This window comes from Bombyx mandarina, chromosome 05, assembly GCF_030267445.1.
Source record: "Bombyx mandarina strain Sakado chromosome 05, ASM3026744v2".
Lineage (NCBI taxonomy): Eukaryota > Metazoa > Arthropoda > Insecta > Lepidoptera > Bombycidae > Bombyx > Bombyx mandarina.
Genome location: NC_143212.1, coordinates 8,288,653 through 8,306,016, shown reverse-complemented (window position 1 = coordinate 8,306,016; position 17,364 = coordinate 8,288,653). Strand labels below are relative to the sequence as shown.

At 34.1% G+C, this 17,364-nt stretch overlaps 1 protein-coding gene across 1 annotated transcript in view; it reads left to right on the top strand.

Annotated features, from left to right (window-relative positions):
- LOC114249709 (lachesin) overlaps positions 1 to 8,939 on the top strand; it is a 103,930-nt gene extending 94,991 nt beyond the window's left edge. Inside the window, exons 3-9 of the mRNA XM_028183368.2 lie at positions 430 to 637; positions 899 to 1,057; positions 3,009 to 3,137; positions 3,836 to 4,129; positions 4,564 to 4,659; positions 5,946 to 6,056; positions 7,185 to 8,939. Of these exons, the coding sequence (XP_028039169.2) occupies positions 430 to 637; positions 899 to 1,057; positions 3,009 to 3,137; positions 3,836 to 4,129; positions 4,564 to 4,659; positions 5,946 to 6,056; positions 7,185 to 7,261 (1,074 nt within the window). The 3' untranslated portion in view covers positions 7,262 to 8,939. The remainder of the gene's footprint in view (positions 1 to 429; positions 638 to 898; positions 1,058 to 3,008; positions 3,138 to 3,835; positions 4,130 to 4,563; positions 4,660 to 5,945; positions 6,057 to 7,184) is intronic.
- Positions 8,940 to 17,364: the final 8,425 nt, after the last annotated feature.

The window sequence follows — 17,364 nt, the reverse complement described above, 5'->3', positions numbered from 1 at the left end:
TGTCGCGACACTTTTTGTAAGTAGTAATATGTTCTACAAAGTCGTAGTACCTACATTATTTTATTCTATCATCAACAGCTTTCGCAGGGTACGCGATGTAAAGAATATTTTAGGTATTTTTTTACACCTTGGGTTACATTATTGGAGTTTTAGTAAGGATCCCAATTTTTTTTTTACAAAAAAGATTATAGTCTATTTCACTCGGGAATAGTGTAGCTTCCAAACAGTGAAATAATTTTTTAAATCGGTTCCGTAGTTTCGGAGCCTATTCAATACAAACAAAGAAACAAACCTTTCCTCTTTATAATATTAAGTATAGATTAGTATAGATTAATTATGACAAATTATGATAAGACATGATCTGTTATCCGACTTGTATGGGAGCTTTTTGTGTAATTAAGTCATTTAAAAGCTTTGAACTTTAAACAGGTAGCATGGATGCACTTCGAGCAGTCGGCCATATTGACCGTTCACAATCACGTAATCACGAGGAACCCCCGTGTGAGCGTTACACATGACAAGCACCGGACGTGGTTTCTTCATATATCTGACGTCCGAGAAGAAGATAAAGGCCGGTACATGTGTCAGATCAACACTGTTACTGCTAAAACACAGTTCGGATACTTGCATGTTGTCGGTAAGCATATTTCATCATGCTATCTAACGGGTTCTCGACACAATTTTAGTTTTTATTGTTCGTGATTTTTCTGAGCGTAATCGCTTTTCTAGAATTAGATATAAACATTTACATAATTACTTTTTTTGAAAACCTAATGTTTCATTTAAGAAATTTTAATTCCAATCATATACAACAAAAAAAGAAATAGAAAATTATTAGGAAACTTGTGGCTGAAACGACAATGTATTAGCAGGCAATATGCGGTTTGTTTGTTTTCAGTTCCGCCCACTATCGACGACTCATTGAGCTCGAGCGATGTTATCGTCAGGGAGGGCGCCAACGTCACCCTGACATGCCGCGCTAATGGCTCTCCTAAGCCTACCATCAAGTGGAAACGGGATGACAACTCGAGAATCTCCATCACTAAAGGCCATTCCGGTAAGGTGTTCTGTTCGTCTCTTCACTTTTTTGTTGTATAAGTTACTGGTATTTAATAGGTGCTTTTTGTTCTTTCCAATTTTATAGCATTAAGCATTTATTAAAGCAAAAGCAGATAACTTCTTAAGTACTAATTTAAATATTATAGAATTTATATTTTTATTTTAAATATGTGGAATATTAAGTTTATGAAAATTTTTCGTTTGTTCGTTCGTTTTTTATCACGTTTTTATTAGATTGACTTAGCTTTGTAAGTTTCACTAAATTCAATAATTCTGCACACATATCAAGGTTTCCAATACAACGAGTTTTATACAACACTTTATTTTATATTAGACTAGCTGACCCGGCAAACGTTGTGTTGCCTTAAATAAGTTTCTAGGGAAATTCTACTGTAGAAAAAAAAACCTCCTTTAACCACATAATACCTCATATACAAACAATATATATATAAACAAAAAAAAATATCCAAAAAAATTCACTTAGGGGTATGAAAAACAGATAGTAGCCGATTCTCAGACTGAACATACTATTGATACACAAATAAAACCAAAAAAACATGGCTGAAAAATGTATAGTATTGTATAGCTCTCAAATATATTAGGTGTATAATCTATGATGTATAGTGAGTACGTAAGACAGGAGACCGGCTTCGTCCTCATCCCTACTACGTGATGTTTGCTGGACGAGTGGTGACACCTGGCGGGGATAGCTGATCGATTGATAGTTGATCAGTAGTCGACCGCCGAGGGCGGGAGATCAAATTCAATTTTTAAAAAATATTAATTAAAGGAACTTGATATTATAAACTCTGAATAAGAATTTATCGTACTACAATTATAATATTTGATTGCCATCTTGCAACCTTATTGCGGATCTGTGCATAGAATAAAAAAAATATTAATCGGAATGGAAAAATAGGGGTTGATCGTATAAGAGTGAAAATTTAGAGTAATATGATTTTTTTTATTTTAAGTCATGACAAAACAAAATAAAAAACTTGCCGAAAAAATTAAAGTTTATAATTAACAAATAAAAAATAGGGGTTGATCATAGAGGGATGAAAAATTGAGAGTAACATCAGATTTTTTATTTTAATTCATGACAAAATAAAAATGAAAATCTTGCCAAAAAAATTAAAGTTTATAATTAACCAATAAAAAATAGGGGTTGATCGTAGAGGGCTGAAAATTGAGGATTGTATGTATTTTTGTATGTTGTATCATAAAAAAATAGAAATTAAAAATTTTGTCTAAAAAATAAAAAATAAAATTTAGGGGTGGACTACCCCTAACATTTAGGGGGATGAAAAATAGATGTTGGCCGATTCTCATAGATACCGAATAAGCACAAAAAATTTCATCAAAATCGGTCAAGCCGTTTCGGAGGAGTATGGCAACGAAAACTGTGACACGAGAATTTTATATATTAGATTAAAATGTAAATTTTATGAATTTAAAAAAAATGTTATCATTGCTTAATAAAAATTTGGTTCCGTTTGCCATTAAAGCGTCTTTTTAATAAAAATCTACATAAACTTTTCCTTTCTAACTATGTAACTAGTATTTGATTTTATGATCACTTTGCGAAAACTGTACTATAAAATGTTCCGTTCTATATCAAAGGTTTTTTTAACACTATAAAACATAAATTTAAAGTATAAAATACCACCACTCTTATTATTTTGGTTGCGAGGGGTCCCAGGTCCCGTCTGATGGGTAGGACAAGTGCTGTATCTCATTGAGACATCGACTATATGTCTCTGATTATTACCAGCTGGCAGACCTCACGGCCATCTCAAGATCACGCACAAATTTAACGTCCAAAAAAGCTCCGATTAGATCCATTAAATTTAATTAAATCCCATAACTAAACAGATCTAACTTAGACTTTATTCTAATTTAACATAATTATACTTTCATCAATGATTTGATTCTGGTGTCGGCTTTAGTTTTGGAGTGGGAAGGTGAAGTTCTGGAAATGTTAAGAATTTCGCGTTTGGATATGGGAGCTTATCTCTGCATCGCCAGTAACGGAGTGCCTCCGACTGTTTCTAAGCGGGTTAAAGTCAGCGTGGATTGTGAGTATTTACTTCATAGAATTATTTTTCTCATAATATTCGGAGCATATATGAACAGGTATTATTTAAACACGATTGAGAACATTCACCTGGGCCAGTCTATGGGCTTCGGTACCTTCTATAACTAAGTAATAATACACCAGGAGGAGTCCTAATTAGAACAATTGCAAAGATTGCACGAAATTATCAAAAATAACAATAGGAGTTACTATTAAAACTCTTTTTATAAGTGTCAGACACCAGATTGAGTATGTCCCTGACATTATATTGACGTGCTTTTTTTTGCTTAGATGGGTGGACGAGCTCACAGCCCACCTGGTGTTAAGTGGTCACTGGAGCCTATAGACATCTACAACGTAAATGCGCCGCCCACCTTGAGATATAAAGTTCTAAGGTCTCAGTATAGTTACAACGGCTACCCCACCCTTCAAACCGAAAGGCATTGCTGCTTCACGGCAGAAATAAGCGGGGTGGTGGTACCTACCCGTGCGGACTCACAAGAGATCCTACCACCAGTAATTACGCAAATTATAATTTTTCGAGTTTGATTTTTATTACACGATGCAATAAACGGTGCAACTAATCAACCCTTCTCTCGCTTTTGAAAATTTTTGAGTTGGGATTTTTTGCGTATTTTATTATCTTAATCATGTTATTAGAAAAACAAAGAGAAAATAATAATTAATTTCCATTGACAGTCCCTCCTATGTTATGGATACCTCATCAACTAGTCGGCGCTCCCCTGTATTACAACGTAACATTAGAATGTTTCACCGAGGCCCATCCGACATCACTGAACTATTGGACGAGAGACGATGGCCACATGATACATGAAAGTCTTAAATATCACATGGAGAACACCGTCGGAGCCCTCGCTTACAAGACGCACATGAAATTATTGATCAGACACATCACCAGCGAAGATTACGGAACTTACAAATGTGTCGCCAAGAACCCGAGAGGCGAATCCGATGGAACAATAAGGCTTTATAGTAAGTAAACAAGCTCATTAAGTGTAGTGTTCATGGTGTGTTTTTGCAGGCTTACTACAATCAACTTATTTTCATGTTTCCATAAATGTAACCGAATTTCTAAGTCCGATTTTTATCCACTTCTAACGTTGTATTATCATGAATGTTGACAATTATACATTCACGTGATAACGTTACAGAAAGTGATTGTGATCGACTTGTAAGATGGACAACGGAACTCTTTCGTGACAGCTAGTAAATCCATCGAGTTTGTATTAATTGCATTCGTGTTAACATGTGTTACTCAATTTTAAAAAAAAGAACTAAAAAGAACAAATATATATATATATATATAATAATAATATTTTTAACTTGAGTATTTTTTATAAATTAATATTAGCTATCAACTTTTTTCACAAAATAACTTAATAGTAAAATCAATATGTTTTCGGTAGCTTCATCGCCACCGACGACTACTCCAGATCCTAATGCAATGACCGTTCCACCGCCGTCACGACCGCCTAGACGCGATACTCCCGCCTCAGACAAAGGTAAACGTTGTATTAAATAATAAACTCACAATTTAAAACAAATTCATTCGAATACATGAATATTGAAAACGGCTCCGAACGTCCGTATCGGTGCACATTACGCGTATAATAATTAAAACAGCTATAAAAATGCCGCAGTCGAATGATTTCATTAAATCCGTAACCGATAAAATGTATTGGAACAACATTTTTACGCGAACGATTCCGTTTATTAAGAGATAATAATACCTCTACGAATTGTACGGCTTCATCGTTCGTTCGTTTTCATTGTTTGTTGCTGTTTCAGTTATTAGTGCTCGTTATATTGTTTATAGATCATAAAGTGTTACGACGACCTGTTTGTCGTCAGTTACTATCAGTAGTTTGTTAACTGGCTTCAAACATTATGATCGGCCGTAAAATATAAACAAATCGTCAAGATACTAACAAAATGGTTCACGAAGTGCCTCGTAATGTCCTGTTAATATTAAAGCTACATAAAATTTGTTTACGTGTACTATACTACACACACTGAAAAGCGATAACTTGATATTTAAAATCAGTTTGAAATGCATCTGTTCAATAAATATTTAAGTATCAAAACAGAGTGTCGAATATAGTCCACAACAGAATAAATATAAAATGATTACCTATTTAATACTTTGCTGTCATAATATTGAAAGGATCTGATATTTACGTAATAGCATAGTCATAACGTGTTTGGTCCGCGTCATTACTTCCCCTTTATTGCAAGTTAGCCATTTTCCCCGACATGCTGTCGGACGCCGGACAACATCTTGTGCGACAACCTATTACAGCCAAGTGTTCTTCGGCCGCTTTTCTTGTTGCAAACTCTTAATAAGCGTTGTTAACGCGAAGTTCAAGCGATGCGACGTTTGTATCCCATAATATTAGCAACTCAAAATTGAGGTCTGAATAGTTTAATATATACCTAAACTACATTTTAAACATAATCTCAGAACTCGAAATATCCATTTCGGTCGCAATGATATCGGAAGATAAGTTTTGCGGTTGGTTGTTTTTGCGAGGTAGCGGCGGCGGCGTCGACATCAGCCGTCGGCTCTGTTTTATTTTTTGCACCCATTACGAATTTACGAGCGCTCCGGCCACTCGACAATATTGCTCAACTTTTCAATAACTGTTAGCTGTCGGCTAGCCGCCTGCCCGGTCCCTTGCCATATTGAATACTTCACGAGACGTGTTACTTTATTTTCTTACTTTCCTGTTTACTTATTTCGTATATATTACGATGTTTAGTTTTTAAATAATTTGATGTTAAACAACAGGTACTAAATATCAATCCAACTTGAATGAGATTGATAAAGGCAAACAGAAAACTGATGAAGGGGGCGGGAAGGCAACCTTCAACTGGGTTGAAGGGGCATCACAAGTTACAGGTGATTCATTTATTTTATATGACTTAATTGACACACAAGCACAAAGGAAACTGATTGCTCTTATTTTGAACTATTGATTTAGTTCATAGCGATACCAACGGACTAATCTAAGAAGTTGAAACAACTATGTATTATGGCGATAACACAATAATATTCATTTAACTTTCAATTTCTGCTTACATTTTGTTTAATACATAGATTCTTACCATTTTTCTTTTTCTACACCACATAGTTTAGAAAAATAACTAAATGAAGTTAATATAAATGTGTAGAATATTTAGGAGTAAATTTGTCCAGCTATCAGAATTGATTAATTATTATTCATATTAGCTATTATATATTAACCGGTTACTTCTGTATCATTCTTCTTACATTTATCAGGCATTGTACATATCGTCTATATATCATTTTATATATAATATTTTTTTGCTTTTACCGACGATATTAAGTTTATTGTTCGGATATTGTATCTCAAACCTATGTTGAAAATGTCATTAGCGTGATCGATGTTTTGTATTTTTGTACTGTATAATAACTACTACATAACCATCATACATACTACACCACTATATTACTACATACCACTATATAATCATCACCATCACAAATTGCATTGTTGCAAAGTCCCACAGATGAGTACCGTCGACGTATTTCTGCTGCGAAGTAAGCTAGCTAGTAAAGCTTTTGGCTTGGAGATTAGTAGGACAGCCATTGTATCGATGTAATTTAGACATTGTATATGTCGAGGTGAGAAGCTACACACAGCTGCTGTGGTGTCTATGGGATTTGAGAGACGTAAGATCGTTAGTAAACGATATCTAATTAACTAATTCAAAAAATTTCACAAGTTTCACAATTGCTAACCGAAAAAGTATGCTTTACGACGAACCAAATTGTTTTGGTTTTTTGAACTGTAATTTCCATAATTTTCATAGTTTTAATGCTCTGTTAATCTATTACATATATATCTTTCCATTTTATTAATGGCGTACGATACCTTTTTTACTCTTGAACTGTCAAGTAGTGACAGCTTTTATGACAACTGTTAAAATGGCGGACCATTCAAAACGAAATGCTATATTGGAACAACTTGTATTCATTATTTAAAATTTAACTTTCCATTCACAGGTAAAGCTGACCGAAGAAGAACCAGCTACAGCATTGTGTTGTTTTACGTCTCTTACTTTTTATTTTTTAAATTTTAACTATTTATACTAGTGAAGTCGCTGTCCACTATGTGATTTTGTCAACTAATTCAAAATACTAAGCTATGTGTAACGAGGTCAAATAAAACCAGATTGTCCATCTAAAATCTAAGATTGACTATTTTACTATTTAATATATTTTAATTCGATTGGAAGACAGTTTTACTTTTAAAGCCACATTTAAAAGCCTCTACATTTCAGAAAGTATTTAATACTTTAATACTTTTAACATGTAGACAGATTTTATATGCCCAATTTTTTTATATAAATGTATCGTGACCATTATTGGCATATTCTAAAGTACATTAATAATCTTACCATTGTTACCTTTCGTTCTTTTTATTTGAAATTCTTAAAGATCGATTAACACTTCCAAATTGGAAAGTCGATTCGATAAACAAACTACGGATAAATTTAAAACGTAAAACTGTTTTTAATCATACTGCTTGGGAATAAATAGACTTGTGATATATGAACTAAATAAACTGAATGAAAGATTCTGAAACTGATCGTTACAAAATCATAGATAGAACAATAGAAAATAAAATACAATTTAAAAACTCACGTAAACCCCAGAGTTCATTTAAGATGGAGGATGGTGTACTTTACTTGGAAAATTATAAAAGATGCCATCCAATTAAATCAAAGTGATGGAGAACGTCCATTTTATGTTAAATGTTTTAATATAAATTTAAAAACCATTCCATTGATCGTATTTTGAGCACATTAAATTTATTTATTTAATGTAAACTGAGCTTAATGCTTCTGACCAAAATGCTGTTCGCAAACAAATCAGTTGGAGGAGAAATTATTATAAACGATGAAACAGGTTACTAGATAACAAATATTTAACTGTAGACGATCCAGAATATATATATATAGTTAGTATTCAACTTAACTCGTTATGATCGTTGTTGTTAATTTATACGTATTATAAATATAGGATATTATGATATAATAATATTATACAACAGTTCCTTAAACTAAGAGTTACGGTGTAGCAGAATAAAAGACATTCTTGTCGGAGACAAACTTACTTAAATATCCAAACAATGGTATTCTGCTTGACCGTGAAAAATCTAGTAAAATTCACTGCACAATTATATTATCAACACAGTATAACGTGCACTAAATATTATATAATAGTAATTTATTTGAAATAATAGATAGCGTAAGACTGAATGAATTTTAAAATGTGTAGATATAGGATTTTTGGAATTATTTCATGTGCGCTTATGTAACCTCATGTACGCTGTGATAAATTAATAATTGAATTGAAGATATTTAATTTGTTTTACGCCAGCTGTGCTTAAAACTAAATTTCATATAGTGGTAAATTTAATTAATATTATGTTCGATTTCCTCAAATGCCCAAGTATCTTCTGTCAATTATAGTTTAAACATGATTAGTAATTATCGTGTATAGATTATCGTAAAAGAAACGTTGCCAAATTGCTAAGTTTAAATTACGCGTCATATATTGTAAATATTATCAATAAGTAAAGGCAATGGATGTTTTTAATAACAGAGAATGTATTGATTATTTCAAGTGTGAATTATTGTATGAAATATAAACGATTCTATCGTACTCACGTAAATATACATAACGAATTAAGGATGGATAGGTTTTGAACAATAAAGCTTGTGTTAAATTTAAGTGTTTTAATTTTTCCCGACTGGCCACAAATATATGTATAATAGGAATACCATTTGAAAATTACTTTCCGAGAGTCAAAGAAATCAAAATTAAAAATTCAAGTGTATTTTTATAAACGTAGCTAAATATCTCAAATATCAGAAAACATCCAATTAGGTTTTCTTTGTGCTCCGCGTGTTCTGAAATTTATGTAGAGAAAGTTTCCCCCTGTCATATTTTGATGGACTAAAATGCTCGCAAACAATCTGCGGCAAATCTTTGAAGATTAGGGCTGACTTTGGGGCGCCGAAAAGGCTCCAACTATATATGGCCGCACGCCAACTTCAGTAAGCCAATCTAACTTCTTTTAAATGTGTTTTTGATGTAAAGAACACATTACTGTACGCGTTTTCCGACTTACAAATCTTTTGCTAAATTAGATTTTGATCTATGAGACTTTCGAGTTTGTTGATTGCATAATTTTCTGAATGTTTATGCGGTGTCACGTCTTCTGTTCCCAAAACTACGCAATACAATAATGTACCTAAATATATTTGTTATCAGAATCAGTTAGGATTACTGTAGTAGTAGTAATATCTGTAATCAAGTGTATTCAATTCTTAACCAAGCACATAATTTTCTATTAGTTTGTTCCTGTCACAAAAGTCTAAATTAATATCTGTATTTTTTTTATCAAGCGATAATGAACTGTATTGCCTAGATTTAACGAACTAATGTTGAAGCGCATTTAGTTGTTTCCTTTTATCGGAAGTTCAATGTTTGTAACAGTAGCCTCATTACTTAGCGGCGACGAGGTGGGCGTGTGCTTCCGAGGAAACCAGATATCGTAGAACGAACTAATAAAATTAACGCTTATTGCCCTTTACTTCAAGCGCCCCAAATTGAGAAGTTCACTTTCGTTTATTGTTCTTTAGAGTTAGCATGCTTTTTAAGCATGGTACACATTTTTTAATACTCCATATAATATTTATATGTTTTGAAATGATAAAAGAAACGCTTAAGAATAACCGAAACCAAAAATTTGATAAAAATTCAGAAAATTCAATCTAATGAGATTTTAATCAGTGTTTTCCATTATTAAATTATACTAGGCGGCACTGAAAATTTCGGGAATTAACGAAGTGACACAACATTACTATTTAAAAATGTATTTATTGCTTTTCGAAGTATTCTCCGCGAAATTTGACAAATTTTTCCATACGATGGAAGCAATCATTGAAGCAACCATTCCATTCGGAAGTTGGGGTCTCCAAAATGGCCGTTTTGTAGGCGTGCACAGCTTCTTCAGGTGATGAAAATCTCTGTCCACGCAATTTATTCTTTATTTTAGGGAAAGTATAGAAATCATTAGGACTTAGGTCGGGGCTGTACGGCGGATGGTCTAATAATTCTATGTTTTCTTGCTCTAAAAACTCTTTTGTTCTGTGCGCGGTGTGAGAACTCGCATTGTCGTGATGGAGGATGATGCGGCGATTGCAGTTCTCTTTACAGAGTTCAGAAACGACCTGTGGCAAACAAATGCTAGCATACCATTCTGCATTAACCGTTCTTTGTCCCTCAAGAGGAATAGTCGTAACATGGCCGGTTTTGGAGACAAACATGGCCACCATTTTTTTTGCTACACTCCGTGAAAGAACAATTTTTGTTGGCTTTAACTCATTTTCGAACACCCAAACTCGTGACTGGTTTTTTGTTTCGGGTTCGTACGCGTATATCCAGGATTCGTCACCTGATACAATGTTGTATACAGCATTTGAGGATCCTGCGTGGAATATTTCGAGAGTTCTGACGCACCAAGTAACGCGAGCCGCTTTTTGCTCTTCACAGAGCGAATGCGGTATCCATCGGGAAAACAACTTTTTTACACCTAATTGTTCATGCAAGATTATTTGTATTTGACTCATGCCAATGTCTAAAGTTGCCTGAATTTCGCGGTATGTCACATGTCGATCTTCCTCAATCAGCTTACGCACAGCATCAACGTTTTCTTGGGTGACTGCAGTTTTTGGACGACCTTGACGGGGATCATCACTGAGCTTGACACGTCCACGTTGAAACTCAGCAAACCAGCGATAAATTGTGGTTATGGATGGGGCTTGATCACCAAATGCAGAAATCATCCGGTCAACACACTGTTTTTGTGTTAAACCACTTCGAAAGTCATAATAAATCATCGCTCTTGAATTTTCTCGAGTCAATTCCATTTTCCCAACGACTAAACAAGTTTGACAAAACCTCGTGACAAGACCGAGAATCTTTTTTTAAATAAATAAATGGTATTCGATTTTTAAAACCAAGGAGTTTTCAATTAAAAAGATTTTAATATGACAGGAACAGTGGAAATATTCCATTCCCGATACTTTTAGTGCAGCCCTCGTATGTGTTTGTGAAAACGGCAATTTATTTTATTGTTACGCAGCCTCTTTTATCGATCATGTGAGCTATTTGATGATTGACGATATTTTAAAATTGATTATTTTGTGTTAAGAACAGAAAAATTTACTCAATTGCATTAAATTGGGCCATAAGATAATATTTTCAACTAATGAGGTTCTGTGTGATCAATTATTTCAAATATTTTGACAGCTATCGTTTCGGTTTAAATGATGGAGCAGCCGTACACAATTCAATTGAGACTTCGAGCTCATGTCTTAAGGTGGGTAAGGGTTTGAGAGTCATGTGTTTATATACACTTTGGGTGTAACTGTTTTTGCCAACTATGTATGTATCTATCTATATTTCTCATATGTATGATTTAAATTTCGAATTTTCTAATTTCAATTTAATTGCTAATTTTGAATATAATTTATTTATCTGGTGGTAGGACCTCTTTGAGTCCTTGTGATTGCTTAGATGGGTGGACGAGCTCACAGCCCACTTTGTGTTAAGTAGTTAATGGAGCCCATAGACATCCACAACGTAAATGCGCCACCCACCTTGAGATGTAAGTTCTAAGGTCTCAAGTATAGTTACAACGGCTCCCCCACCGTTCAAACCGAAACGCATTACTGCTTCACGGCAGAAATAGGCAGGGTGGTGGTACCCACCCGCGCGGACTCACAAGAGGTCCTACCACCAGTAATTACGCAAATTATAATTTTGCGGGTTTCATTTTAATTACACGATGCTATTCCTTCACCGTGGAAATCGATCGTGAACATTTTTTGAGTACGTATTTCATTAGAAAAATTGGTACTCGCCTGAGATTCGAACACCGGTGCATCGCTCAACACGAATGCACCGGACGTCTTATCCGTTAGGCCACGACGACTTCTTTATAATTCTACTTAACTACTATAACTTCTAATAACTTTAAACGGCTTATTTATTGTTTTGCTCGTGCAAATATGTTTACCGAAACTTTAAAAATATTTCCGCTATTAGATACTATATTAGGTAAGAGGACGGTCCACACGGTGGCCTTTATAATTTACAGGAGCCAAATTAATCCGAGCACGGCTGCTGTGATCGGCGTCGGTCAGCGCGTCCTCGCATACTAATGCTATTGTTTATCGAAGGGGCTAATCTGTGCGTACCAGCCGTCACTGTCTACCCTCAAAATTATAACGGATCACTTTCGGTCTCATCTAATCCGCACCCGGGCTCCGGTTCGGACGTGCTTGCCGGTCGCCCGCCTGCCGAACTTGATTGAGTATGTAAATTCAATTCTTCAGAATATTCAGGCGCGAAACTCGATTGCTGATATATTTTAGGTGCGTCAACCTAACGACGTTATCTTTAGTGTTAGGTCCGGTTTTGTTATTAGCTCTCTTAGCGTAAGACTGTTCGTTTTTTTTAAACTTCATAATTGTATTGAATTACTCAGGAATTAGCATTCTAAAAAATTATTAATTCATAAACGGAGATTTACTCTATTTTTAGTTGCGGCTTTTAATTAAAATAATTATATGACTATATAAAAAAGAACATAAATTTAATTAATATACTTTATTTTACCAAAACATATCATTGTATTAAAATATAGATCAAAGTATCGAGCACTTATAACAATGGTTTCAGAGAAATTAATTAGTTCTATATTTGTCTTTATGGTCTGTAATTACTATACATTTTCTTATTGCTTTGTTTTTATTTTATAAGTTATGGTATTAGTACATCTGACAATTAATTACAGATTTAAAAAAAAAATTGTTAAAAGATTTTGTACCTGAGATATAATAACATTTTAGCAGAAAATAATTTCATTCTAAAATACATACTTTGAAATTCAATCAACAGCACACACTTCATGCACGTACTTTTATTTACCGAAATTACTCACATAAAAATATTATATAACACTATAAATAAATATCAAAAGCTCTTATAGAGGCTTTTAAACGTTAACATGAAGGGTCAGCCAAATTTAGTGTCGAAATTACATGTTTAGTCGTAAAAAAGACGTTTCACACTGAGTGATAATAAAGGTAACCCTCTATGACGCGTTTATTGTTATCGAATAAAAATAATCCAGGATTTTTGCGGGATGATCGTAAATTATAACGAGATTCCGGGGAGACAGCGGGAGACTCTTCCGGGAGATGTGCGGTGTAAATGTTTAAACAGATTAAAGCCTTCCAATAATTAGTCACTTATTAAATTCCCCCGCGCATTACCTTGATTTAACATCAAAATTCAATCAACCTGTATATTTATTCTAGCAACAGTTTTTTGTATTTATATAACAATGAAGCGTAATGATTAGAATTTCCTTAATATTATTTATAACGATAAATATAAATTTAAAATAGGTTTCACAAACTTATACTTTTTTAAATTATAAGTATATAAAGCTCCCTTTACATATCTCAATAGGTCTCTTTAAGCAGTATCGCGATCGATGCTATTCTGTAATAAACGACAATGTAAAGATTGCCAGCCTAACAATAACCAGACCCTCAATGCATATTTTTGACGGTGCGAAGCGCTGAAAATCCACCGATATCAACAAAAGTGGCAACTGAAACTAATGAATTATTCATAGAAGCGGCGCGGTGCATGTTCTATCACTGTTTTATCTATTGCGGAGCGTCCCCGGGCCCCCTCGGTCGACGGCCCCACAACCGCGCTAGGGTTAACTGCAGCCAACAATTTTAGCACCGTTTGAGAAGACTAGATAAGCGTCGCGATGAAAATAAACATTACCTTAATGTGACCGCTATCATAATATTAAGTGTTAACAACAGAGTAAAGTTTGTTTAGGTAATTCGTGTTTAAGATAAAAACGAAAATAATACTGTTTACCGTTACTGGCACGTTTTGTAGCCCTTTTCTGGTTCTTGCCCTCTTCCCTATAACTGAGATAGTGATTTAATATTTCCTGTTTCATCTGATTTATGCAGTGCTTTCTGCCGTGAAACAGTAATGCGTTTCGGTTTAAAGGGCGGGACAGCCATTGTAACTATACTAGATACCTTAGAGCTTATATCTCAAGGTGGGTGGCGCATTTACGTCGTAGATGTCTATGGGTTCCAGTAACCACTTAACACCAGGTGGGGTGTAAGCTCGTCCACCCACCTAAGCAAAAAAAAAACTTAATTTCAGTATTTACCTTATTGGTAACAAAAATGAACGTGCCTGCGCGATTTGAGCTGTGGCACATTCGCATTGCTCGATACGAATTCACCGGGCTTCTTATCCTTTGTAGGCCAAGACTACTTCTGAACAACACGACGACTTCTGGTCTAGCTAGTATTGGTTGGGATTAGTAAGAGCACTACCTTAGTTCAAAGACAAAGATAAAGTTACTACAGATGGAAAGATAAGTAATAGTTGCTCTTCATCATCCTCAGTTCATCCTCAGCTGGACGTAAGCTCGTATTATTCTTAATAATCCTGTGACGTAATATGTTTAAATAAGTACTTCGCAGTAATTTCGGCAAAAAATTAAGCACATCCCTTCCTAAAAATATTAAAACAGAATTCGTAAAACAAGGCGTTTTAACAAAACACAAAGTAAAATAGTCATTCATTTTTGTAGTCAACGAAACACCCTGTCAAAAAGGAATTAAATGCCTATTAAATAAAACCTTGGCGGAAACGAGGTAACACCTACCACCAGCACTCAAAATAGGAATTAATGGGACAAGTTGAGAACAGAATTAAAAGTACTTTTACAGTTTTTAGCTAACATATTCGAAACTTCGAAAATAATATATTTACAATAATAAACGCAAGATATAACCGCTATAAAAGTAATTTTAATTATGTCCACGACTCGAAAACGGGACAGAAACCAAAGAAAATACATTAGGTTAGGTAAGTTCAGAGGTCAGAATACTCTTGCTAGAAATGAATGCTAGGGCAGTAGGTATTAACAGCGGCTGAAGGCAGCTGCGAATCCATCTATCATATTCTGTTACTAACTGCCGAATAAATATTGTCTTTAAAAAAATTGCGGCTAAAATACCTAGTGAAAAACCATACAGCGAGAGTTTTCCATCACAAACTTTCTCGGTTCATCTAATAAGCACAAAGTCTTCCATATCATTCGTAGCCGTACGTACACTCAAAAGATATCATATCCGAAATCTTTCCAAACAATCTTACTCTTGTATACTTTCCAATATTATTACTAATTTATGTATGGAACAAGATACATCTTTACATAAATTTAATAATATAATTGGGAATGGTTTTAAAAACGCAGGATTTCATGGGACAGACTCGCCGTCGCCCGTCGTAGACCCCGTAAACAAGATAAACTTGAACGTAGCACGGGAACGCTCCGTGGTCGGCGATGCGCATTAAGATGCCGTCCTATTGCTTTCATATCTTATCTTCAAAATTTTAAATAAAAAAATATGGTTTAACATATTTAGTAGCTTTGCGGCATAAATGCCAGCTATAATAAACGGAAAACTTGTACCTTAAAAATTAAAATAGAAATTAAATGTCAATATACATTGATTGGGAGTAATTTTTAATTAATTATATAGTGTACAATAATCATAATAAAATTAATATCTAGCGCCTTAGACAAAGTTGCACTGAACTATAATAACATAAGTGTTGTTAACAAGTGTGGCTTATCTCGATTCCCTCCAGTTATAGTCCCTGTACAAGCATTAACTCATGATTTAATATTGTCTATAGGCACAGGAGCACGAACGAAGTGATGTTAGAGATCTTATTTTTGGATTGTTTGTTTAAGAGCCAATGAACTTTTAATAAATTATACGAGTATTTCATCAAACAGTTAAGATGTACGGCGTTGTAAACTAATTAAAAATACACCACTTCAATAAACGGAACACACTATTTGATTTGATAAGCATAATGTATTTTATACGACGAGTATTTTTAATTAGCAGAACAAATAACAAAACATGGTGCTGTTAGATAAGAACATTTGCATTCACTTTAGTATTATACTAAATTATTTTCTCGTTGCGTAGTTAACGTCTCAAGGTGAGAGGTACATTCACTTTGAGACGTCTATGGGCTCCGGAAGTGCTCAATATCACATAGACTGTGATATTAATGGGTCCTTTATCTTATACCTTTAAATGAGCAATTCTTGTATATATAATCTAAATCTCGGGAACGATTTTCATAAAATTTAGTATACAGGGGATTTCGGGGGCGATAAATCGATCTAGCTACGATTTATTTTCAGAAATGTTTTATTCGTGTTTTCATTAATCAACTTTATCGATAATCAACTTTATGACTCTTCCCGACATCTATTGGCTAATAATAATACTTTTTTTTCTGCTTTAAAGACACAACAAGATGGCGTTATAAAAAAAAAGCCGAGCGAAGCTCGGTCATCATCTAGTATTCAGTAAAATAAGAAGGAAACATATTATGTAAAATTGTGTTTGTAATGAATCTTTTTGACTACCGTATACGAGTGGGGCCACGGACGCACCTAGTAAATAAATAAATATTTTTAAATACGGCATAAAACCAAATATACTCATAAATTCTGAACAATATGTGACCGATTCTTGGCATCGTATCGTTTGAAAACGAGCAGACACTTTACGATTCGCGATATAAATCTGAACAGATTTCATTGGGCACATCCAGTTGATCCAACATCCCGGAGGTAATCTTAGCCAAGATTACCTGTGTACAATTCCTTTTAAAAGTCTTTTGTTCCGACACTTTTATTAAAATTTTAAATTATGACATTTTTTATTTAATGCATTGCATTTAATTCCCTTAAGACTAAACTGGTTCGTGCAATTCAGATTTACAATTTTATCATTTAAGGCTCGAAAGAATTGTCGTAATTAAAAAAACACATTAAAATGTACTTCTTCATTAAGCCACTTAATGCTGAGTGTTAAGTGCTAATTGTAAGTTCTCTTAAATGCATTTCCATATCTTAAGGTCTTGAGTTATGCGAATCCAGTTTTACGCAACGACGCTGACCAATGTATCCACTCTTCTCATCTGCCGGTCTACATTTCTACAAAGTGGTAATTAAAATTTCCCT